The 25,234-nt window shown below is 33.6% G+C and overlaps 2 protein-coding genes across 6 annotated transcripts in view; both read right to left on the reverse strand.

The window, feature by feature from the left end:
- Positions 1 to 8,492: 8,492 nt before the first annotated feature.
- On the reverse strand, positions 8,493 to 23,038 carry LOC107443521 (cytochrome P450 2B6). 5 transcript variants are annotated; one of them, XM_016057453.4, is made up of 8 exons: positions 22,766 to 23,038; positions 18,567 to 18,688; positions 15,579 to 15,945; positions 13,845 to 14,181; positions 10,710 to 10,909; positions 9,952 to 10,215; positions 9,391 to 9,564; positions 8,493 to 8,792 (listed from the first exon to the last, which is right to left on the reverse strand). In XM_016057453.4, exons 3-8 carry the CDS (start codon positions 15,943 to 15,945, stop codon positions 8,632 to 8,634), a joined length of 1,503 nt encoding a protein of 500 aa, XP_015912939.2. In that variant the 5' UTR covers positions 18,567 to 18,688; positions 22,766 to 23,038; the 3' UTR covers positions 8,493 to 8,631. The 5 variants fall into 5 exon arrangements, with proteins under 5 accessions (XP_015912939.2, XP_071035239.1, XP_015912922.2 ...); XM_071179138.1 differs by lacking the exon at positions 22,766 to 23,038 and adding an exon at positions 22,361 to 22,516; XM_016057436.4 differs by lacking the exon at positions 22,766 to 23,038 and adding an exon at positions 22,150 to 22,483.
- Positions 23,039 to 24,037: 999 nt separating this feature from the next.
- Positions 24,038 to 25,234, reverse strand: part of LOC107443513 (cytochrome P450 2H1) — a gene marked incomplete in the record, with an annotated part of 19,622 nt that continues 18,425 nt past the window's right edge. The window contains 1 exon segment of the mRNA XM_043050088.2: positions 24,038 to 24,299. Within this exon segment, the coding sequence (XP_042906022.2) occupies positions 24,109 to 24,299 (191 nt within the window).

Consider the following 25,234-nt stretch of genomic DNA (forward strand, 5'->3'; position numbering starts at 1 on the left):
GCTGCTGAGAAATTGGTGACACTTAGCAGTTTTCTCAAAGGAAAGAAGAAAAATGATAAATCAATAATATATTGGACGGAAGAAACTATTCAAGCCCTCGAAAATAGTAAGAAAGAACTATGCTCTGCCACATTATTGGCGCATCCAGATCAAAAAGCGAAATTAGCTTTAATAGTCGATGCATCTGATCATGCGATTGGTGGTGTGGTGCAACGAAATATTTCAGGTGTCTGGGAACCACTGAGTTTTTTCTCCAAGAAGTTGACAGACACTCAAACACGCTATAGTACCTATGACAGAGGGCTACTAGCAGCCTATTGTGATATAAAACATTTCAAGTATTTCTTAGAAGGACACAATTTTACAATTTACACTGACCACCGTCCTCTAATTTACGCATTTCTGCAGAAAGGTGATAAAGCATCACCGCGACAGATGAGGCATCTAGATTCTATCAGCCAATTTACAACTGATATACAGCACATTTCTGGTGTAGATAATGAAGTAACTGACGCACTATCAAGAGTTGAGGAAGTTGTCCTTCGGGAAACGATTGATTTTAGTGCACTAGCCAAGGAGCAAGAAACTGATGAAGAGCTCAAAAATCTCATAAAATCAAATACTAATCTAAAGTTTGAAAAAAATTACCTATTTTCGGAACCGATAAAGAAATATATTGTGACATTTCCACAGGAAAACCACGACCTTATGTGACAAAGGCATTTCGAAAAGTAATATTTTCGTCAATCTACAACCTATGTCATCCAGGAGCTCGAGCTGCAGCACATCTAGTGACAAAAAAGTTTGTATGGCCTTCAATGAACAAGGATATCAAAGAATTCACTAAAAACTGTCTATCTTGTCAAAGATCCAAGATACAGCGACATGTGCATAAACCGGTTGGGGAGTATGTACCAACTTCAAAAAGATTTGACGAAATTCATCTGGACATAATTGGACTTTTGATAACTTCCGAAGGACAAAGATATTGAGTAACCCTAATAGACAGGTTTATTCGCTGGTCAGAAGCCATACCGGTACCTGATATTAAAGCTAACACCGTTGCAGAAGCAATTTATAGTGGTTGGATTTCCCGCTTTGGAACACCAATAATAATTACAGATCAAGGAAGTCAGTTCGAGTCGTCTCTTTTCACCGAACTTGCCCATATCTTGGGAATCAAGAGAAGGCGAACCACATGTTACAATCCTGCTTGCAATGGGTTTATAGAGCGATGGCATCGAACTCTGAAAAATAGCATAATGCGCCATAATAATCCTCAGTGGACGAAAGTTCTACCAACTGTACTACTGGGGCTACGCTCCACTTTCAGAGAAGAATTCCAAACAACTCCATCGGAATTGGTTTATGGCTCAGATATAAGATTACCTAGTGATTTCCTTCATGAAACACACGCATCTACTGACATTTCTACTTTTGCTGGTCAACTACCGAAGTACTTATCTCAAGTTAGGCCTGCTCCATCTTCACGACATGGAAAATCTGCCATTTTTGTGATGAAAGATCTTAACACTACTTCTCATGTATTCGTGCGAACTGACGCCGTTCGTCCGCCACTTCAACCCCCATACGAAGGACCTTTTCCAGAAACAAAGATTACTACACACTATCAATAAAGGAAAAATTTCGAAATATCTCGATTAATCGTTTAAAGCCATGCTTCATAGAACAGTCTGCAGACTTGAATAACAACGCCTCTTCCTTCAGTTTAATGCCTACAGTCGGCACACCTTCAGTCCTTCCAAAAATTGCTGCTTCAAATATCAAGAAGAAAAAGGGTTACATTTTCTGACGAACCGCCTAAGAAGCCGCTGACGAACCGCCTTTTTTAACAAGACATCACGTGATGGGAGACCTATCAAAGTTCCATCTAAATTTCTCGATTCGTTCGAATGAGGTTCTCACTGGAAGGGGAGTAATGAAGCGACGTGACATCACTCATCATATTCTGCATAAATTGTTTTTATAATTATTTATTAACTTTAAGTTTGTTTTAACTACAACTTTAATTCTTACTTTTCAGAATTGCATTTTAATGTTGTTCTATTATTTGATCTTTGTGTATTTGCATTTTAAATATTTGATGCCGCATTTAGACTAAACCAGTCGTGGATAAAGTGTAAATAAATGTAAATAGTAATTATTTAATGTGTTTATAAGTTCAAATCATTCATTACTCTTCAGAACTACCCGTGTTTCAGAAACATCGGAGCAACGGGAAAAAAGACTTGAATCTAATCGAGAACACAATGCTTTTGCCCGTTCCTTAGAAACGTCTGAACAGGAAAGAAGACTGTTAACAAATCAACTACGCACTACTCAAGTCCGTTCGTTGGAAACATCAGAGCAACGGAAAAGAAGATGGTTAACGAATCAACTACGCACTACTCAAGCCCGTTCGTTGGAAACATCAGAGCAGCGGGAAAGAAGACTGTTAACGAATCAACTGCGCATTACTCAAGACAGTTTGTTGGAAACAACAGAGCAACGGGAAGCAAGAATGAAGCCCGATTGAGAACGCACTACTCAAACCCGTTCGTCGGAAACATCAGGGCAACGGGAAGCAGGAATGAAAATCAGTCAAGAACGAGCTTCGCTATTCAGACGCTGCCAATACTCTGATTTGAATCTCAGTGCATTTCACTATGATCCGACAGCCAACTATAGTCTTCACCCAAGCATCATCATCGGAAAAATGAATCAATTATGAATGTTTTGTAGTGCTCTCAAATTTAGGAATGAAACAGCTGGAATTTGTTGTTCTGGTGGAAAAGTGAAACTACCAGATTTAACGTCACCAACCGAGCCATTATCAACGCTGTTATCTAGTCAAGCAAATCAATTGAAACTTTTTTTGGCGAATATATGTCGGTATATTCGTGTTTCCAAATAACTTCATTCGGTGCTCCAAGTATTGGTGCGCATATGGCCCGTCAGAGTTATTTATTACATTCACATGCAATCCTGCTTGAGCTGAAATTAAAGAGCTTTTGTAACCTAGGCAAACATCATCGTATCTTACTGATGTATTACCGCACGTGAGTTAAAACAAATTATAAGCTCCATACTTGGTTTTATTGTGCAGCGTCATGTTTTTGGATCGATACGGTGTTTGATGTACTCTATTGAATGGCAAAAAAGAGGATTGCCATTCAAAATCACTCCATGCCAAATTGGTCAGCTTATATCAGCAGAAATACCTGATATCGCCATTAATCCGACTTTTTTAGATCATCATCCAAAATATGTTTCATGGTCCGTGTGCATCACCATACATGTCTGTTTGAAAATGCCCTGACGATATCCTAGAGAATTAACTGCTGAGACTATCACTGGTTTTTTTACCATTCAATAAAATTCTCATTTCAAATCATAATGGCAAATCTCATTGACACACTTAAATACAAAATTAAAATTCAAACTGAAAGCGTTGCAACGCGTGCAGGGTACAGCTAGTATTTAAATAAATGTATGCTCAATGATTTCTCTCTTAGAAACGATTCGAAAACCTGGTGGGCACAGTTACTTAGACAATCGGGGTAATTTTGCCAAACAAATATTATCTAGAATGAAAACTGCATCTTAATTTGATCCTGTAATTGCATTTGTTGAGTTTAAAATGACCAAACAAAAAAAATATTTAACATGTTATATATTTATTACTTTTATAAATTATGTAAAATTGTGTTTATATAGGACATTTGATAAGAATTTAGATTCCTGGTTTAAAATTTTACTATATATAGTATCAGAAAAAAAAGAAAAAAAAGCGTGATTGCAGGTGGGGAAAAAATTAAAAATTTGCTCCTCCCATGGTCATATTTCAAGACCATGGAACCGTCGCAAAAGCATGCAGGGCCCCCTGCCACAAAAATATTTTAGACCCCTATAACATATCATAATGTTTAAAAACGAACTAAAAAACTTCACATACGTAAAATAAATCATTTTTAAGATATGATGCAATCATTTTAACAAGTTTAAACACGATTTGATCATCCCAAAAACTCAAAAAAAAAAAAAAAACATTTTTAAGTTATATATAAGTTTTAAAAAATATGATTTGCCAACCAGTTGTAATCCTCAAATAATAAAATAATTTTCGTAATCATGGAAATTAATTGAAATAATTAAATTAAATTTAATAAGCATAAAGGTATAACAAATTAAAATAAATTCAAAAGATATGAATTATTTTGTCAAACTAAACAGTTATTGAAACGTCTTTCAATGCCCTAGTATCTAAAATTTTCATTGGAACATTGAAAAATAGATTTCGGTTCCCTTTTTAAGTTTTCTTGTGGATAAACTATTCAAATTATTGGTGCTTGCATGATAATCAATCATTATTTGTAGAAAAAAATGCACACTTTATAAAACAGAGTGTATTTATATTTTAAAAAATATATAAGGCAATGCCGTTTATTCTCTAAACACAATCTGCAAAAGGTAAGATTTTCAAGGACCCCTTGAGTGCCAGGGACGGCCGGCCACTGCCCAGGTGTGCACATGCGTAAAGACGTATAGAACAAATATAGACATATAGATGTCATAGAACAAACGGTGAGCCCCGATGACTCAGTGGACTGTCACTGTGAATAACTAGATTTCAATGTCCAGTGGGGACTTGATGCCTACCCAGTCCGATGTGTACTAACTTGTCTAGGAAGTAAAAACTGTCTAACCACAACGCTGACCACAATCATGCAGCAAGACATGAAATTGTGAAACCCCCATACCCACAACGGGCTCTTGAGGAAATACAAAAAAATTCGAAGGTTCTGCAATTATTAGAGACAAACAAACTCTTCCTTTTATTAATATAAAATACTATGCTTTTAATGCACATAGAATGAAGGAGTCTTATAAATTTTCACCCATACTGATAAATGTATTTTAGCAATCTCACAGGTTTTAAAATTAATCGTAGTCCATCAAGAATAATCTGTGATGTCAGGACGTGCTTTCTAATAAGTGTTTTAAAAATTAAAATTTCTTCTAACTCTCGTTCATATTGGAACATTTCTTAATATGCGCATAGTCTTATTATGCACAATATTATACGCATAGTCTTATGCCCATAAACCACATAGTCTTGGAAGTATTTGGTTCTGCGAAAAATGTGTGTATTATTAACAAACGAATAGAATTTTTATCTTTTTTGGTTTGCGTGGTTTTTACCCTCGTTTAACGATAATTCTTGGGTACACATGATGCTTGCAAATGTAAAACGCAGATCATTTCCAACTTCCAATCCATTTCTCAGTGTTGTTTATATTTGCGACTAGGTTAAGAATCTTAACTCGCACAAATAAATAAAATAAAAATGAAACCTGATGTCTTCTCTGCCTGTTATGGATAAACTATGCACAGTAGAGACCAAATTTTTTATGACTGATTTCTCTACAATCTTGGTAATTCATGTTAAAAAAATTTTTCAACCCACAAAACTAAACGAACTTCTCACCAGAAGATTCAGAAAAGAGATTCTAAAGATATAAAGTGCAGTAGAAAACAAGTGTAATCAGACACTCTGGAGTTGCTTAAGTAAAAAATGTCGCTCTACTTAAACCATTGTTTCTCAGCGAGAGATCCGCAAATACTATTTACGGGTAGATCTGTATAAGATAGACTTTATTTTTGTAATACGGAACAGCAAACTAAGCTTTCTTTCCAATCAGACTTATAAAAGAACTAAATCTGAGACTTAAAATAATATATTTTTAACTAATACAATAAGATAGATGCTTTAGAGAGAAATTAAATTCTTGGTACAAATTTATAAAAAAGAACAACTATTATATATTTTATGCGATATTCGAAATGCTGAAAACATTGTTTCGAAAAAGTAAACTTTGAAGCACACAAATGCTTTTGCTTTAACTTTTGATCAAAATTATTCTTCAGAAAAAAAAATGTGCGCAGAAAAATTAGTAAATAAATAAGTATATAAATAAAAATAACGGACCATTTTGAATTACTTCTGTAGTTATGATCGGAACTTCATGTTTTAAGATTCATTTTTAATGGTTCGAGGAGGTGACTGATATGCTAATTAACTAGTGCAGACGATATTTTAAATTACGAACAACACCAAACACATTCAATTCAATCGCTTCCGTTATTTCTTATTGTTATATCCTTTTTTATTTATTTCGTGCTTACTTGTCTTATTTTTGAAAGAGCCACAAAGTAAAAGAGTACTTAAGACCGCTCAGACTCGGGCACAGGGTCAAAGAACAAGGAAACTTTCTCTAAATGTGATGAGGCCGGTCACCTGCAAAGGGCAAAACCTTAAGTGCGTTAAAGAGAGGAACATCCATGAGGACCGAACTCAGTAGAAACGTCACAGAAGCGAGCCATCCTGAGGAGGACCGATTATTGGAGCTAACCTAACAACATCGATTTGTAAGCCTAATGGCGACACCGCAGCTCGGCAGGTTTTGGACTCGTTGCCTTTGCTGCGGTCCATCTCCTTGCTGTCGAATGGTGCTATTAATCTTGAGTGACTCGGAGCCTTGCCCTCGTATTGCTTGGCCCTCGAACTGGGCTGGGTTCTATCGTGACGACCGAATACCCAAATTTAGGGTGGAGTGGAAAAATCCTTCTTTACTTGTCTTATTTTGCTACCTAGTAGTTTCATAATTTGGTTCCGCTAATTATTGATTAAAATAGAAAAATTAATATTTGCATTAAAATTAACAAAAATTTTATTTATATTTAAATAGACTCAGATTCGAACTATTTTTCGTTGTTGCGAGTTTATGAATGATCAAGAACAAACTGGTCAAAAAATTGTTTCGCCAATAGTCTGAATAACTATGATGGATAACAATGATGAAATATTTTACAGGTCTTTCGAGAGTATAGTGTTGAGAAGCACTGACTTTAAATACTACTTCCTGTACTAAATATTTAGTCGAAGTCATTTTATTCGAAATCACTTTATTCATATAAGTTTTCACATTTAAATGGTATAAATTTAAAAAAAAATTAAATTTTAATAGCTAAATAAAAAAAAACACATTATGAGGCATGTGGCCAAAATATGAATATAAGTTATCTAGTAATTAGTCTGTGAGTTATTTAAAAGGTGAGCGAGTACCATTGTTGATTGCTATCCAATGAAATAATATTTAAAAAAACACGCACGCATTGCCCCCATTTTTCATGTCATAATGCCTATTTTTTCCATTGTGTTAAAGTAATACTTATTTCTTATCTAAAGTTTTGCAAAACTCTAATCTTAAATTCAATCTAATCTGTATCTTTAGTTTAAAAATTTTTTTTTGATTGGCACAAAGATAAAAAATATTTTTTTCCTTTGTTATCATTTTGCTTTTTAGCTAAAAACTAATTTAAAAAAAACGTTGCTACCAAGCACTGACATATATTCAAAGCACACATTTAAAACTATATTTAATCTAAAAATTAAACATGTGTTGCCTTTGAATGAAATTCGTGGGCAGCAATAGATTATAAGTGTTGCGTTTCATACAGTTAATAAAGTGAAACCTGTAAAGTTCACCACCCTTGCAGGTTTACAAGTTAGTATTTTTCAGCTATCAAGAACTAAATGAATCCTATATAATTAAAGGAGCGAAACTTTTGCAACTTGACCATCTTATTTGTTGACCACTGAAATAAATGTCAGAATTATTATTGAGTGTTATCCTAAATTGCCCGAAGAAAAAAGAACTTTCAGTCAAGATACATTACGCTATTTATTACGTGAAAAAGCTTCATTGAATTGATGTTATAGCGGCGTTAAAATCTTTTAATACGTAAAAATATTGCAAAAAAAATATTAAAATGAGTAGAATGCTAAGTTTTCTTAACTGCACATGTTGTTGTGTGCTTATATTATTGATCAACTGGAACACATCATTAACAAAATGCATCATTTATGAACTTAATATTTGTTTCGTTAAACTTGCGAGTTTGAAATATAAAATTATGTGACAAATTGTAACATACTTTCAATTTCTTAAGATGCATGTGGTAAAACTCTTTCTAGGAAACTGCAGTTATATATTTATCTATATTATGATTAATCAAAAGCATAAAAAAATGAGACCCGATATAAGAAGTTGTAGAACTAATGCATCGCAAGTGGTGAACATACTTTACAGTGCATAAATTTTTCTCACCTTCTATTTTAAGATTGCCCATTGTGCAGCACTAGTGCGACGTAAATGAACTACAAATAAAAGGCTGGCTCCCCTTCTTTGGTAGCCGACGACCTGCACGTGAAGTCGAACACTTTACGGTAGAACAGTTTAACGAAGACCGATACCGCGCACCCTCAGTCCTTGCGTAGGCTGATCAAATGACTCATCTACCCACTTTGTGATGGATATGAGAGTCGACACTTGACTGGATTGATGAGTGAATACATAACCCTGAAAGGATTTACTATGAAAAGAAAAGAAAGAATAAAATACTTTGATATTTTTCAAAATTCTTTTGAATTGTCTATTAAAGCTGCATTTTTTATTTTATTTATTTGATACTGTAATAATTTCCCAGCAAAGTAGGTGACTGAAAGTTTAATGCTTTATCTTTACAAACACGCATTAGTAAGATTCGATTTCATGAGTTTGCTTTTGATCATTTTCTAGGAGTGACCCACACATCGAGAGTCCTAGTCGTGGTCACTTCCAAATAGTTCTTTGGTATGGAGTATGATAGTTTGAAATTCTTAACAATAGCTGCTAAAAATACGAAGGCTTGCATCAACACAAAACTCTCTCCTAAGCAGACTCTTTTACCTAAAAATGAAAAAAAGGAATCGTTATGAGTAGAAAAACTAACTTATTAGGAATCTAGGTTTATTATAAATCCAAAAAAATATTTTTTTAAAGAAACTGCGAGTTTTGCAAAACTTTTTTTTATAAAGAAACTGTAATAGTATACAAATAGTATAATAAGGAATAGTATACAAATACCAGACTATTTTTAAAGAAGGGCAGTAACAACTACACTAAGGCACCCACAACGTAAAAGAAATATCATTTGCTCTACTTATGTATTATATAATAAAGACAAATTTTTATAGCAAAAGAATAATAAAATATCCTCAAACAAATGAGGTTAAAGTAAGACACTATTTTAAAGTATGAAGGTAATTTGAAAATACAGATCATCAGAATCGCCGTAGGCAATCGAATGTCACGCGTTCAAGTACCGATTTCCGTCATGACTTGCTCAATTGCATTTATATTTTGGAAGTGTGCTTAGTACTCAGAAACTTACGAATTAAATGAAATGACCAGTGCACTGCCTTTAGTGGCATGGCAATTCTAAATTAGCAGTCATACTGTTTTAATACAAGTTTACGAGTGCAATTAGTAGTTGAATGGTACTCACCTACACCAAATATTATGGGTAGTTCTTCTTTTGGTTTGGCATCCGTTGCGAGGAATCTTGAGGGATTAAATTTTTCAGGATTTTCGTAAACTTGGGAGTCGTTGTGAATAGCGTAAACATTAGTCAGGGTGATGGCTCCCTTGGGTATCCTGTATCCTCCAATTGTGGTCTCTTCTGCAACAAGGGTAACAAATTTTTAGCATATATCAGTACATTCCTGATAGAAAACTTACAGTGGCAAAACTAAATATGTTCGTTCAGGTAATAGAGAAAGGCAGTGGACGCTCTCACGTAAGAGTGCTATGCGCAAAGTCCGATTTTTAAGAAGTCGTACAGAAAAAAAATTTACAAGTTCTGAAGAAATCGTCAAAATAAAATTTATTTTTGTTAAAATCAGTTAGATTTCAGACAGAAACTATTGCAGAAATAGCAAAGATTGGTTAGAACTGATGCTATTTTAAGAAGAGTGTTGTTAAGGTTTAGAGAATAAGATTATAATCTAATGATGAACCGTTTTAAATAGAACATTAGAAGAATTTAATCGGAGGCATATTTACTTACTTGTACATTCTAAACTTGGAAAAGGGGGAAATAAATTAGCCGTTCGCTGGGCTTCCAGAAGGAAAGCGTTGAAGTATCTGAGTTTGCTTTTGTCTGCAAGTATTGGATTTCTGTCTTCTCCGCACACTTCCACTAACTCCCAGTAGATTGTTTCCTGCTCTTCGGGATGGTCCAACAGAGCCATGAGAATGACTGTTAAGAATGTGGCAACATTGAGCACTCCGTCACCAACAAACATAAGGAGGTTGCTCACTAACGTTTCATCTGGGGAGAAAAAAAAGATAATAATGCCTAATGCTTAGTTTTTGAAATAGATGATACTTTTAATTCAATTCCAGAAATATAGATTATATTAGTCTTAGGTTGATTGAAAATCCAATTCTTTGCAAACAGGGGCAGTTCTTTGGAAATGCACTTGCCTAATTGGAAAAATATCTCGAATTTTCTTGAATCAGCTTGAAATTTTTTAGGCTCAATGCAGTGAGCTCACATACCTTTAGGCAAATTAGAAAGAATAACATTTTTCAGTTATGCTAAATTATTGCAGTTCTATTGAAATAAGCGATTTTAATAAGTTTAAATATATCAGGCAGATTAAAAAATACTGGAGACTTTAGCGAAAAGTTGACGACATTTTCAAACAGCCGAATTTTAAACAGAATACAATCGAATATTTTGATGTAGGGCAGCATTTTGTTAGTTTGGTGATTATGTCAGATGATACTTGATTATCCTACTCAATATTGAATCATATTTACCTGAAAAGTATTCGTAGGTAGGGTCACCATTTGATTTTCTGGTGATTCTTTCCAGATTGTAGGCGTCGATAATGTCTCGTACATTCTCACTATGAAATGTCCGCTTGTGATCGTCGATCATTTTTTGCAATCTTTCTGTCACGTTTGCATGCACTTCCAGAACTTTTTTGTAGCGGGGGTGAAGAGGAGCGATTAAATATCTAGGGCAAAAAAAACAGCTTCTATTTAGACGTGTAACTTAAACCCTAAAGAAAGCATAGATAATTTTTTGGAAAATTTTCATATATTTTCTCTCTGTTCAAAAAGAAAAGTATTTAGTATCGTTTTTACTTTCCTATTTTTTACTTCCTCCATAGCATCAATGTGAATTTAGTTGGGGTTATATTAGTATTTTCTTTTGGTATTTTGATTTTAAAAAACAGTGATAATTATTTCAGTAATACTTTCAAGTAACGGTGGAAGCTAGCTGAATTTTTTTTTTTTTTGTTTTTGTTTTTGTTTTTTTTAAAAAACGCGTTTAGTTGAAACAGGTCAAATCCAGTTTAAGACTTATGCTGATCGGCTCATTCATAAATGTATAGAGAATTTTAGTGGCGGAAATGAATATTGTGTTTGTATGCATCAAATTTATTACAGCTTGAACAAATTCATAGGCTTTATGAAAGACAAAACAATTAATTTGAAAAATGCAAACTATTGAATAAAATATCAGCCATGAAGATAACAAAAAAGAAAGCATTAAAAATGTATCGAAAAAATCTTATTACTTTAGTTGTAAAATGTTAGTACATTAAGCACCATGAATATTTATGGTATATAGTTTTTATTTCTTTAAAAATATTAGATTTATCAGGGATTTTGGTAATACATAAATAATTGAAAATAAAATTTTTGAATATCATATTACTTAATTATTCCATGAATATTTTCAATACAACACAAATCTTTCCTTAATATTAATATGAACATGAAAACTGAGTGATTAAATGAATAATGAACAATTAAATGATAAATTTAATAATTGAATGAAAAAATAATTAAAATAAATGAATAAACCAACACATTAGAATAGTAAAGTGTAAAGAAAAAAAAATTAATGATGGATAACACAACAAATAAAGAAACAAGCAAAATAACTCCTAAGAATAAAAGAACACGTTTGAAACGAAGTAAATAAATACAATAATGAAAAAAGTAAAGTGAAACCATGAAAATAAATAAGAGAGTAAGAAAGGCGAGATCGCAAATAAAACATAAAACTCATGAGCGTTACGAGTACAATGCGCAAAATAAAAAACGGATCACCCTAAATAGCTTTTGATCTAATGATCGCATCTTCTCGTTCTAGTACTCTATCTCTATAGTTCGAAAGGTTGAAATCAAATATGCTAAATACATAGCGCAGAGAGTATTTTAGGTTACGAAATCAGATACAAAAACGTAATTTCTCTGAATAAACATACCTTTTTTCTTGACGGATTTGGATTTCTGACCCCCAAAATATAGGGGGTAGCCGCAATCTGAGAAATAGAATCCTAATAGTTTGGTTAGAAGAGCGGTCCAAAGTTTAGACCCCTTAATGTCAATTTTACTTTTTACGCATTTCGCCATATCTTAAGAACTTTTTAAGCGAATTGAAAAATTTTTGCACAGAATTATAAAGCTCATTTATCCGAAGATAAAATGCAAGATGCTTTTAGAAAATATTTATCATTTTTTATTATTTTATTCAATGAGAGTTGAAAATTTTTTGTATCGTAAAGGTATACAATTTTTTACATCATTGTAAAGAAGGAAATTTTAAATTGCAAAATATAACATTTGAGCGAAATCGGTCAGACTGTCCCTGGAAAATCAAATTTAAAGAATATTACATCTTTAAAATTCGATTTCTTAGGAGCTATTCAATCCATTTCGCTCAAATTTTGTATTTTGCCATTTAAAATGACAATCTTCAAAATAAAGTAAAAAAATTGCTAATTTTACGATTAAAATTTTTTTTTGACTGTTATTAAGCAAAATGATGACGGATAATAAATATTTACTCAGAGTGACATCTTGGGGGTTAGAAATCCGAATTCGTTGAATAAAAAGGTATGTTTATTCAGAGAAAGTACGTATAATTTCTTAACTTAAAATATCGTCTAGGGTAGTTAATTAGCATATTTGAGGTCCCCCCCACCCCCGCGAACCCTTAAGATTGAGTCATAAAACGTGAAGGTCGGATCATTAGATCAAAAGCTATTCAGGGTGGTCTGTGTTTGCACACTTTACAACCAAGCAATATAATACAACTATATATAGTTTCCTTTTGGTTTTATTGTGTGACTAAGTTATCCAATAATTTTATTTTCACTTGACATAGTTGTGGGCAAACATAAATAAACTACATCGCAAGCATAAAAAGGATGAAGTATTATTTTTCATAAGTATGTGTTTTGATTACCCATGCATTGTTCTAGTCATAATGTAAGACAGTATTTTAATGTCGCAGGCGGTTGCGATTCTAGATGTTGTCTTAACCCTCTTTCATCAGTTCTCCAATACTCCTTATGATTAAAATTCATATTCAAATTTTTCACCTTCATCCCCTTAGCAACGACGTGATAAGTAGCAAAGTCATCCTTTTTATTCACACTGCATGTTTCAGCTGTAACCTTTCAAGCTGCAGTTAGATTATCGATATCTTATTTCTGAATCCGATTCTTACTAAGACGTATTGGCATGGGGGGGGGGGACGAGATTTGCGGATGTCACGGTAACGGAGAGGGAAAATTACATAATCTTGAGAAGCCTATTCTATTTGTTAAAGATTACTACCCCACCTGTTTCACGATCAAATTTAATCACTCTCGATATTGTCCATTGATTGTAACATATTTTTTTACTCTTTTCTACAGCAATTGAAATTGTTAATTGAAAACACAGAGCCCTCCTTTAATTGCTTGAAATTGCTTTTTCCACCATCTGTATTTTTTTTAAAAATTGAAACTGGATGATGTAATACCTGAGAAAAGCTCTGCAATGGGAACGTGGAATGATCTCTTAACTTGGTTTTCAACCGTTATACTAACTTTATACGTCCCTAACATTAAAAAAAAAACATCTAGGTGATGGAGTCTCTTTTATCCATACTTAGCGAGTTTTCCGTGCAGCAGCATGCTGGATGTATGAAACAGCGAGGTCACTATTTTGTAGTCTTCCAGGATTTTGTTGATATCTGTTTCCGAGACTGTGGTGTTGAGACCGAATAAAGTCTGACGGATGATGTGATTGCATTTGTGAGTGAGCAGTCGCATCACATCGACTGGTTTGTTCGATCCTTCTCTCAGTTCCTTTATGAAACAGCTGACCGCTTCATCCATTACTCCTGCTGTGTTTTCATTGAAAACGGTCAATCCCCTCTCTCTGAATTCTGAAGTGAAGTACTTGCGAACTGTCCGCCACTTCTCACCCTCAGAAAAAGTAATACCTGTTTGAATTAGAACAAATATCTATGTTAGTTCAATGTTCAATAACTATTTACATAGTTATTGATCATAGGGTGCACGCTAAACAATATCCTTTTCAAATTTTTAAAAAATCCTGATCGAACATAGGTATGGGATGTAAATAGTAATGGTATTTAATTCCCTCGTTCACAGGAACAGCTCTAAAATGTATTCTACAGACGAGTAGCGTACTTCAAGTAGTGAAACTACTATAGTTGCTACTTTTTTGCAGTTTGTAGTGTAGTGCGCTATTCTTTTTTTTTTTTTTTAAAGTAGCGTAGTGAGTAGTGCGATACAAAAAAAAAAAAGAACAATAGTTTGTAGCGATTCCTGGCAGCTACTTTTAACGTTAGTTTAGAATCTTACGCATCTTCGAGGGTCCGTCAATGGATGCAATGAGGATGCAACTGAGCTTTAATAGAAATTACGCATATAAAATAAAGTATATATAAACTAACCATTGCGAAAAATAGATAAAGAATCACTTCGGTCTCATGCGAATGCAGACTCGTGAAATATTGATGCTATTTCAAAGGAACGTATTTTTGAGGCACTTAATTACTTAGAAATAAAAGAACAATAAACAATTACAAAATTGCAAATGAAAGCGCATATAGAATACCACAGTGGTTATTAATCTAAAATGCTGCTATGATGAAATAAAAGACTGCATTAATCATAATGTTATTTTCATATTGTTTATTTTTCACTTGAAAGTCATCACAACATTCTGCCAGTCAGGCAAGGTGAGCTGTGGTGGTTCAGGAGACAGAGCGTTTGTCTACCAACGAGATGGCTTGGATTCGAATCCCAGCGATGGCTGGGGGATACGAATTTGACACCGGTTCGCACCGAACGCAGTGTCATCCTCAGGTTTACATGGATTAGGGGTTGAAGTCTCTTTGCCGTCAGGCTAACCATGGTTGGTCTCCGTGGTTTCCCTCTTCATGTTACGCAAATGCGAGTTAGTTCCATCAAAAATTCCTCAACGAAGGCAAATTTCTCCGAATACTTGATCCAGAATTCTTCTGGATTGGGATTGTATCAAAATGACAATGATACGGAGTTGAACATTAGAAGTCGCTAAATTTGGGTCAGCTGTTCAACGACGATTATAAAATCATGTAAGGTTTCTCAGTCAAAAGTTTTGAAACTTCTAAGAGGGTGTATCCGGACAACTTGAAATCACATATCAATGCAGGGTCAGACATGTTTTCTTACAGCAGTAAAGGACGTTGAGCAAAAAAAATAAATAAATCCGAGTGTTTTTCCGGGGAATCTTCACTTTGTTAAGCGAGTGTCTCGAAATTTAGAAGTTCTGAAACGTTTAACTGAGAAACCCTGTTTTTTTTTAATTCACACTAATTTTATTACATACCGTCTCCGAAAATTCTGACCAGGATATTATATTCTGATGTTCTTTTCTTGAAACAGTCAGACTTGGTTATGTGAGCCTCCCTCAGTCTTTTAAAGCTTGCTAGATTTATGTACAGCTTTCCTGTGACACGAAAACTGAAAACGTCACCGTATTTCTTCTTCCAAGCCACTTCTTGAAGGTGGATATTTTCATCGTCTAAAAAGGGCCAGTACCCTAAGAAAGGTATTCCCGTGGGTCCAGGCGGCAACCCTCGATCTCTAAATATTAGGAGAGATACCAATAATAAAAATACAAGAGTTCCTCCTATTACCAGGTTACTCGAGTAATTTTGGAAAATGTCTGTTATTACTGCTTTAAAAAACTCCATCTGCAAATAAAGTTTCAGTTTATTTATTACTTAAAGATTTTTTTTTGATAACTAAGAAAATAAATTTAATTTTTACAGTTTGAATACTTGTTCTTTGTAATGGTTATTAAAAATAAATAAAGCCGTATGAATCGTCACTACACAATTGTATAGAAAACAAAAAGTCATAAACTAATATAATTAAAAAAAGTTAACATAATTCTAATTTTTATTGTGATTGATATTTGTAATTATTATGATTAATACTAATTTCTCCCGCATATATTTATTGTAGAAATTTTATCTTAAAGTATTTAACGGAGAGAAAAATATTTTTCAACTGATTTGAGTCCAAGGAATTTTCATAAAACAAGATAATGTTTCATGACAATATGCATTAGAATCTACTTGACGAAGATAGTATATCTGATAGCAAATCAGTTAATTATTAGTTTCTTAATTCTGAAGACACAATCAAAGAAAGAACAAACAAGAGCACCAACGAAAGAGCTGTTTTCTTCTTCTAATACAAAAAGAAATAATATTCTGAGTTGGATTTATAGCACGATGAGCCTGTTTCCTTCTGTTCATACTGATTTTTTTTAATAATCCAATGATTCCATGCAAAGTAACTTCTCCCAAACTTTACTATAAAATGCAAAGAATTTGATAAGAATCAATCTGAAATCATCTGTTTTGCATTTTATAATTCATATAATTGTTAAATATGGCTGGTTGTGTGGACAAAAAGATTTTTTTCTTCAAAATTTGACTGGCCTTTCTTAGCAGCATGTCGTCTTTAGAATCTATTGAATTAACTTGAATGACAGCATGAATAATACAAAATAAAAGACAATCAGAGTTGAAAAAAATGGCGAGAATATGCGCATGGTATAGGAAAGCGCCAAACAGACTGGTCAGGTCAATTCACGATTGTGTCACTGTAACGTCACGTCTCCAGTAAAATAATTGTCCACATAATATCCAGTAGTATATAGAAATTCGATAGGTTTTTTAATCAAGTGTCACCCTGTTGACTCTTAAGGTCATGAGCTAGCTCTCCATACTTTTACGCAAAATAGTTAAAATAATAGAAATGCATTCTCCAGTGTAAGCAGTACCTTGAGTACACATAAAAATTGAAAATACTAAAACGATAGAAATGGAGGCAGTCGTGTGAAGTCAAATGTATAAAAGTGGCCCCCCACTCAGTGATACGTTGAGCATCCGGAACAAGATGAGAAACTCCTAAGTTTAAGTCTCGTTTTTGCCACAATCTCACAGAAATAAACATACATGTTTTTATTTTATCCGTCGTTGAATAGCCGACCCAATTTCATGGGTTTACGCCTACTAATGTTGAACTCCGTAGCCTTGTAATTTTGAACTGATCCAGAAGACAAGGAAACTCCTGGATCAGTACCCCCAGAGGTATTGATTTGTTATGGGAACATGGCGGACTTTTGCTACTCGACAGATTTAACGTGCACCAGTCACCATTTACTACACGGGGAGTCTTCTTACGGTGGGGATCGAACCCACGAACTCTTGGACATGGGTCCAGTGCTCTACCAACCAGGCTATCCCAGGCATTAGAACATATGAAAATTTTTAATAATAAACAATCTTGTAAGCATAAGATACTATGGTTACATTCATTGTGAGAAGAATGACTTGAGATGTGTAACGCACATATAGTGTGGAAAAAATATATGTTCATTAAGTTTTAAATTTAAGAGTTAAAATCGTTTCTGATACAAAAAGGACTTGGTTGTTAAAGTAAGTTTGTAAGCACATTTGTTAGACCGTGGCTCAAATTTAAAAGTGAAGATCTGTTGCACCGTAGAGATGAACAAAAGGATACTTTATCCGGATTTTCCAACTGAGTTATTTTAATCTATTAATGCCATATTTTTAGAAAAGTAAGTAATGAGACATCATTTCAATCTGCTTAATTATACCTGTCAAAATACAGAATAATTTCTTTTAAAGTTGTGACATTAATGCACCATATCAAAAGAACCACTAATCTAAAAGAATTAAAGTTTCAACTGTTTGCTACCAAATGGGAATCTTTTAGGCAGGTTAAAAAAGGAACTTAAAATATCACCCATAGATGGCGCTATAAGTGAAGTAAAGTCGGAAGACGAGCTTGCACATGACTCTTGCGCACTGACGAAAAAAATTTGAAGCACGCGTACCTCATATTTGATCATGGCAGGCGTAAGCTCATCTTCCGATTTTACTAAACCGCCCCATTACTAGACAGCGCCATGTATTGGTGCGATTTTAAGTTTCTGTTTTAAGCCAAGCTTAGAAAAATCCCCAATGCTTTGGGAGCAAACAGTTCAAATTTTTAATTCCTCAGGATGAGTGGATTTTTATGTTACAGGGCATTAATGTCACAACATTAAAAAAAAATCACCCTGTAATTAAAGAAATCGATTGCAAAGTTTCAAGAAATAAACTTTTAAAAATACTGCCTAGTTAATTGAAAAATAATACAAATAACCTTTTTGGCTCTATTTCTTGAAAATTATTTAACCGCTTTATTTCGGAAAAAAATTTGTTTTTTTTTTTGTTCCTTTTTGAGGAGGAGAAAATTGAACGCATTTATGTGAAAATAAAAGTTATAAACTTACTCGTTGCTTTATGAAATCTGCTTAAATGCTTCTATATACCTGTAGAGGTATGTATAAAAAGAACTTCAAATGAAGGAGAACGAAAAAGTAGTTGAATAACTTATTAAAATAATAGTCCAATTCTGAAATTAATAAGAACTAATGTCATTAAAAGTTGAGCAGTTGTGTTAAAAATACTTATTTACAGTAAATTATCAGTTAGAATTATTATCCTTTTTCAACGATTTTCACTTATGTAATATTTTTCTTTTGTCTGATAATTTTCTTTCATTGCTGATAACTGAAATAATGGAAAAAATGTGTTTATGAAAATGTCTTAACTTACAATTGTAAACAAAGCTTTATTTTTATCGAATGATAATTTTTCCAGTTTTTAAAATTCTTATCTTTTGTTGGGCCCTTTTGTTTATAAAAATCCCCAAGCAGTTATTTGTAAAATAAGCTTATTCTTCAAATACACATGTAAATTAAGGTATACGTTTTAGTTTACTATACAAATGTAAAAGGAGATTTACTTTAGTATACATAAGTTACCGATATGAGTTGATAAAACATTTCACACATTGACTAGCGCTTGTACACAATGCCAAATACTTCTTACATTGCATTGTATACAATAGTATTGAATGTAGCATTGGGGTTCGAAAGTGCTGCCGAATTGAAGTTCGCCCAGCTTCAAATTGGTGAATGTATTTGTTTGAGAAATAAAGGCAATGTTCACATTGCCAATATCAAGACATTGTGAAGCCTTGAACTCCTTCACCTATTAACGAACTATTGCGAGAATGTTTTTACAATGTTGAACAATGAATGTGTAAATAAGAAACAATTGCTTTGAGTATATTCGTAAAAGAAATTTCCTTGTTGTTTTTACGCTCCAGAATTACTACTCATATTATACTAATTAAAGGATTCACCATAAACACGTGCTATTCTCGTCACATTCATGATTAAGATACACAGAATACTCATTCGATGAATTTTTAATCTCATGAAATCCTTCACTTTTAATTACGTCCATGAAATTCTCACTGAAGTAGTAGATATTTCAAATTACATACATATTACAAGTTATATTTATTTTTAGACTACATTATAATTCGAATAACAAATGTAAAAACATTTTGCACTGAAAAGTCATCATATGTTTTGTACATTTTCAGAATTAATTAATTGCATTAATATTAATAGACATAAATTGATAGCAATAGAAAGAAAATACAGGGTCTATTATTTTATAACCGTCATTGAACAGCCGACCCACTTTTTTGGTTTTACAACTACTCATGTTGCCTTGTAGTTTTGAACTCAATCCAGAAGACGAGGGAATTCCTGGATCAAGTATTGGAAGAAAATTTGCTTTCGTGGAGGACTTTCTAATGGAACTAACCCACATTTACGTTCCATGGAGAGGAAAACCATTATACCATCCCATGGTTAGTCTGACGGCAAGGGGACTCTCACCCATGATCCGTCTACCACTGAGGATATTTTACGGTCATTGCAAGCCGGATGCCGAATTGGTATTGACCCGTCATCTCTGGGATTCAAACCCGGTTCACCTCATTGGAAGGCGACAGCTCCATCCACTGAGTCATCTTCATTCTGCAATTGGATGGTGCACCACCACATTGATGGGCAGCGTGCGTACAAGATCACCTTGATGACTATCTCTATCACCGATAAATTGGACAAACCGAGGACTACAACATGCCTCTTACCCAGACGTCTTGATCCAACCAATAACATCTGCGGAGTTACGTAAAAGGTTGATCTATCGAGGAGGGTATCCTATCAGCCACTGACGATTGATTTGATTCAGATACATTAACGCACTGTATTTGGTGGAAATGGATTACCAGCAAGATGAGTCTCGTGTGACTAAGGCAGTTGTCGGGAAACGTATTAGCCAAAGAGTCAAATATGAACATTACAACAATTTTAAAAAAATTGGGAGCAAACTCTGCTTGTTTAGTNCCACTGACGATTGATTTGATTCAGATACATTAACGCGCTGTATTTGGTGGAAATGGATTACCAGCAAGATGAGTCTCGTGTGACTAAGGCAGTTGTCGGGAAACGTATTAGACAAAGAGCCAAATATGAACATTACAACAATTTAAAAAAAATTGGGAGCAAACTCTGCTTATTTAGTAAACTTTTAGTACACTAAATAAAACTAAATTTCATACTAATAAATATTTAATTATGCGAACAATGTGCTTGCATCTTCTTGGAAAGTTTGAGTAAGTCAGATTTGTATGTTGCTGTTTTGAATTTTAGGCATGATTCCAAGTTCTCATCAATAAGACGACTTTTTAGTTTACTCTTGATAATGTTCATGCTTGAAAAAGATTGTTCACATATATATGTAGAACCGAAAAGGGAAAGAAAACAAATGCGAGCTTTTTCAGCTGATCGTAAGAGTCAGGAATACTATTCCTAGCGTTGAAAATGATCATGTCTTCCTTCTCCAGGTCATTCAAAGCAGACCACTTTGTGTTGTGAACTAAGATCAAATTTTTTCTTCTCCAATATTTCCAATTCAACACAAAGACGTTCGAATTTGGAGCACCATATCTCCTTGTTTTTTAAATCCAGCAATTGTATTTCAAAGCTACCAATGTCAATTTCAAAAGGAGAAAATTTCAACTCGATTATCTTAACATTAAGAGGATTTTTGACAAATGCTATAGTTGCTCTGCTGTTTTTAAATTCCTGAAACCTGATGAGAAATGCTTCCCTCATATTTAAAATTATTGTTTTAAAATGGTGTTTATCAATAGAGGAATTATTTTCTTGGCGATGCTTCAGCAGGCTGATAGCAGGCGGAAAGTGAAGCAATGTTTTCCTTTCAAAATCCTGAGCAAAAATGGATAATTTGTTTTCGAATGTTATTACTTCTTCTAACATCGAAAAAAATTGAGTTTCCTTTCCCTTGTAGTTCACGATTAAGCTNGTGTTGTGAACTAAGATCAAATTTTTTCTTCTCCAATATTTCCAATTCAACACAAAGACGTTCGAATTTGGAGCACCATATCTCCTTGTTTTTTAAATCCAGCAATTGTATTTCAAAGCTACCAATGTCAATTTCAAAAGGAGAAAATTTCAACTCGATTATCTTAACATTAAGAGGATTTTTGACAAATGCTATAGTTGCTCTGCTGCTTTTAAATTCCTGAAACCTGATGAGAAATGCTTCCCTCATATTTAAAATTATTGTTTTGAAATGGTGTTTATCAATAGAGGAATTATTTTCTTGGCGATGCTTCAGCAGGCTGATAGCAGGCGGAAAGTGAAGCAATGTTTTCCTTTCAAAATCCTGAGCAAAAATGGATAATTTGTTTTCGAATGTTATTACTTCTTCTAACATCGAAAAAAATTGAGTTTCCTTTCCCTTGTAGTTTACGATTAAGCTGATTTAGATGAGACGTAACATCTACCATGAAAAAAAAGTTTTTGATCCACTGATCGTCTGTTAGTTCTGGATAGTAAACGCCCCTTCTGGATAGAATTATTAAATTGATGAAAATAAAAATTTAAAAAAACTCTTTCTAAAAAATACAATTTTATTAACCCTTACGTGCCGAGTAAAATTTACGTGATTCACTCCCCAGTGCAACCGTGTTTCGCTCAAGTGCGCTTTGTTATGCGGTGTTTTGGTGGGGGAAAACGATGCACGCGTTGCAATTTAAAAACAGTTTACTTTCACAAGAGAAGAAAAAGGCAAAATAGAAAATACAAAACTTAAATTAACGAAAAAAAATACAATATAAAATATGTTGAAACTTAGCTGTTGTATGATTAATCCTGAAACATGGTTGGACACATAAACCAACATCACATTCATAGCACTGATAGCGGGATTCACGATGAATACACACGAGAAATTAAAGCGAGAAGAATAACCCCGACTTTACTCAAAAAGAAACACACAAGCAAAAAATACGATGATATCACTTTTCCAACACATTCCTTTCCCATTCCCCTCCCCTCCCCCTCCGTAATACATTCGCAAACACTTTCAAGGTAATTTTACTGCATTCAGAAGTCGGTTCTATTTATATCAACGCAATGCAAAGCATCGGAAGAAAACTTCCAACATTTGAACAAATAGAAGTTATCGAAAAATCAATTACAAATTTTGTACAGGAACCACAAACATAAATAGCAGGTGTAATAAAATCGTATAAAAATACCTGTAAGATGTGCAGCTAGATTGAAAAATACAACAACTTTTTAATAAGACTGGACAAAGGCAGACCAGGTAGATAAGACAAAACTGTTCACACTGCAACTGCTGGTCTGTGATGCCAATTTGTACCCCCACTACTTTAGAAAACTAGGGTGCGCATGCTTGTGGTACCTTCGTATCACACCGGAGTACGCCGAAAGCCAAAGATCCACTAGCGAATCTGGAGCCGCACTTTGCCGACCACTGGACTAAGGGAACATACATAGAACGTCTGTCCCGAACTAAACTTAAAATAATTCCATACAATTTTACTTCTGGTAACATAAATAATATCTTACATTGTTCTTGATTTATAGTGTAGTATTATAATTCTTTATGAATCACGCTCTTCTCAAAATCAAATGACGAAAAATTGAAAAAAAAATTCACCGATAAATTCCTAACGTATGCAACCTGCATTTCATTCTTTATAACAGACTTTTTTTCTCCCTTACAATTTAGCATTAAAATATTGTATTTTGATGGGTTGAGAAACAAGTTTTTGTTTGATAAATGTAAAATTCGTAGGGATTGTAAGTTGTCATAGAATAGTGTATTTTGAAAATAGAATTTTCAAAAGAATTTTGAAATTCTATTCTATTTTAAAGTAGAATTTTCACGGAGAATCAAGTAATGGAAAGCAGGACGAATGGTTCCATTGTAAACATAACAAAAAATTTGCTAAATTTTTTTTTAACAATTTGACATGGGAGTGTACGAAATGGTTTTCTTCCTTTCGATGATTGCTTCGAAAGCGTGGAAAAGATCTTTTTGATCAAATGCTTCAGATTTTTATATTCAGTTCAAGAATGTTTAGAACTCTGAATGATAATTATTTTCACAATTGTTTAAGAAAACCAACGCCCGCCGTCCAAGTCATGGCTTACACATGTAGTTGGAAACAGAAAGCGAGCTTCCATCTGCTAATGTGGAAGAAAACATACCACTACATGAAATTCTTATTGTAATTTATTGAAATTTTTCGCTGTCCAACGTTTGACACACTTTAAACGTGCTTAACTGGTGAGTGCAGTATATTTTAACAATGTTATGATTCAACGCGCTCTAAAATCTCTGACAGTTACATTTATTCGATTAAAAAAATTTAAATTTCGATTGCAATTAAAAAAGAAATGATATAATTTCCTTCTTATTTCTAAATACAAAATCTGGTTCTTAAAAGATTCTGGAAAGTTAGACCACGTGACTTCATTCCTTGCTGTCAAATAATCTAAACTAGTTCTGAAATCTTTATTTTTAACATAAAAGCATTTATATTAGATCTTTATAGTCTCATTTCACACCGTCTTATTTTTCATGAATTTCTGCTTCATTTCTAGGTGTAGCGCATATCTCCACTTTTCCACTCATAATCAGTTCAAAAAGGGGAACTTTTTCGTGTTGTTTTGGATTGCTGAGTTGAAAATTCTGAATGATTGTAGCCAGAAAGAGAAACACTTGAGCCATAGCGAATCCTTCTCCTATGCAGGCTCGTTTACCTGAAAAATGAAAAGAGAGAGAGAAAAGAAACTGTTTCAGAAGAATTAAAACTAAGGCAATATTCAAATATCACACAAGTCTAACTAAAATGTGTGTGACTATAAATGAAGACCACAAAAATCACCAAATCATACAGATTTATTAAAAGAAGATTCTAAATTTTTTCATAATCAGCAATTTTCTTCCCTAGAAACCTTTACTGGTTAATACTTTTTACATTATAGTAATAAATACTAGAAATAATTTTTGTTTTATAACATTTAATGTACACACGCATGAAAATCCGTAAGATCTACCTTCCCAGAATATTTAAAGTGGTATCGAAATAATAATTAATCTAAAAATTTTTTTTATTTTTAATAGTCTTTAAAAATTATCAAGGATTTCTGTATAATTTTTTAAGGATTGCTTAAGAATTATTTTTAAGCACTCGAGCGATTCGGCTCATTTACAGACAGTTGAAAACCCACCATCAAATAACCGGAAAGAGAGAAGAAACCAGAGCAACGCATAGGCCACGATTCACGACTAATTGAAAAAAAGTAGTGCGTGGAGTCCCTCCGCGCGTAAGAAGTTAAACTTCGCAACCTGCTACGTTAATTGTAGAAGAATCAGCAGTCGTAGAAGGACCACTATTCAACGACTCTTTTTCCTGCTCCGCTCGCTTCCGTGCTCTGTAATCACGGTAATATTGTGCATTTTTCCCTCGTGGACCTCTTGAACCAGTGCTTGTGGTAGCATCATAATGTCGCTCTGGAAAATGTATTTGTATTAATAATGTATGTGAATGCGTCATAATGTAATTTCAGAAGAAGAAACCTAACAATCAATTGATATTCACAAGAGACGTACCTTAACATAACCTTAAATCCGTCGCATTGTCCGTGGGATTGTTTTCACTCATTTTTTACAATTGTTATCCACTAAATTTGAA

This window comes from Parasteatoda tepidariorum, chromosome 3 (assembly GCF_043381705.1).
Source record: "Parasteatoda tepidariorum isolate YZ-2023 chromosome 3, CAS_Ptep_4.0, whole genome shotgun sequence".
NCBI classification, from domain to species: Eukaryota; Metazoa; Arthropoda; class Arachnida; order Araneae; family Theridiidae; genus Parasteatoda; species Parasteatoda tepidariorum.

Coding starts and splice junctions, on each gene's coding strand:
- LOC107443521 (XM_016057453.4), bottom strand. CDS start 15,945: ATGGAGTTTTTTAAAGCAGTAATAACAGACATTTTCCAAAATTACTCG. Junction 10,216..10,709: donor TACCTACGAATACTTTTCAG/GTAAATATGATT, acceptor TTTTCTCCCCAG/ATGAAACGTTAGTGAGCAAC. Junction 8,793..9,390: donor ACCCATAATATTTGGTGTAG/GTGAGTACCATT, acceptor TTTCATTTTTAG/GTAAAAGAGTCTGCTTAGGA.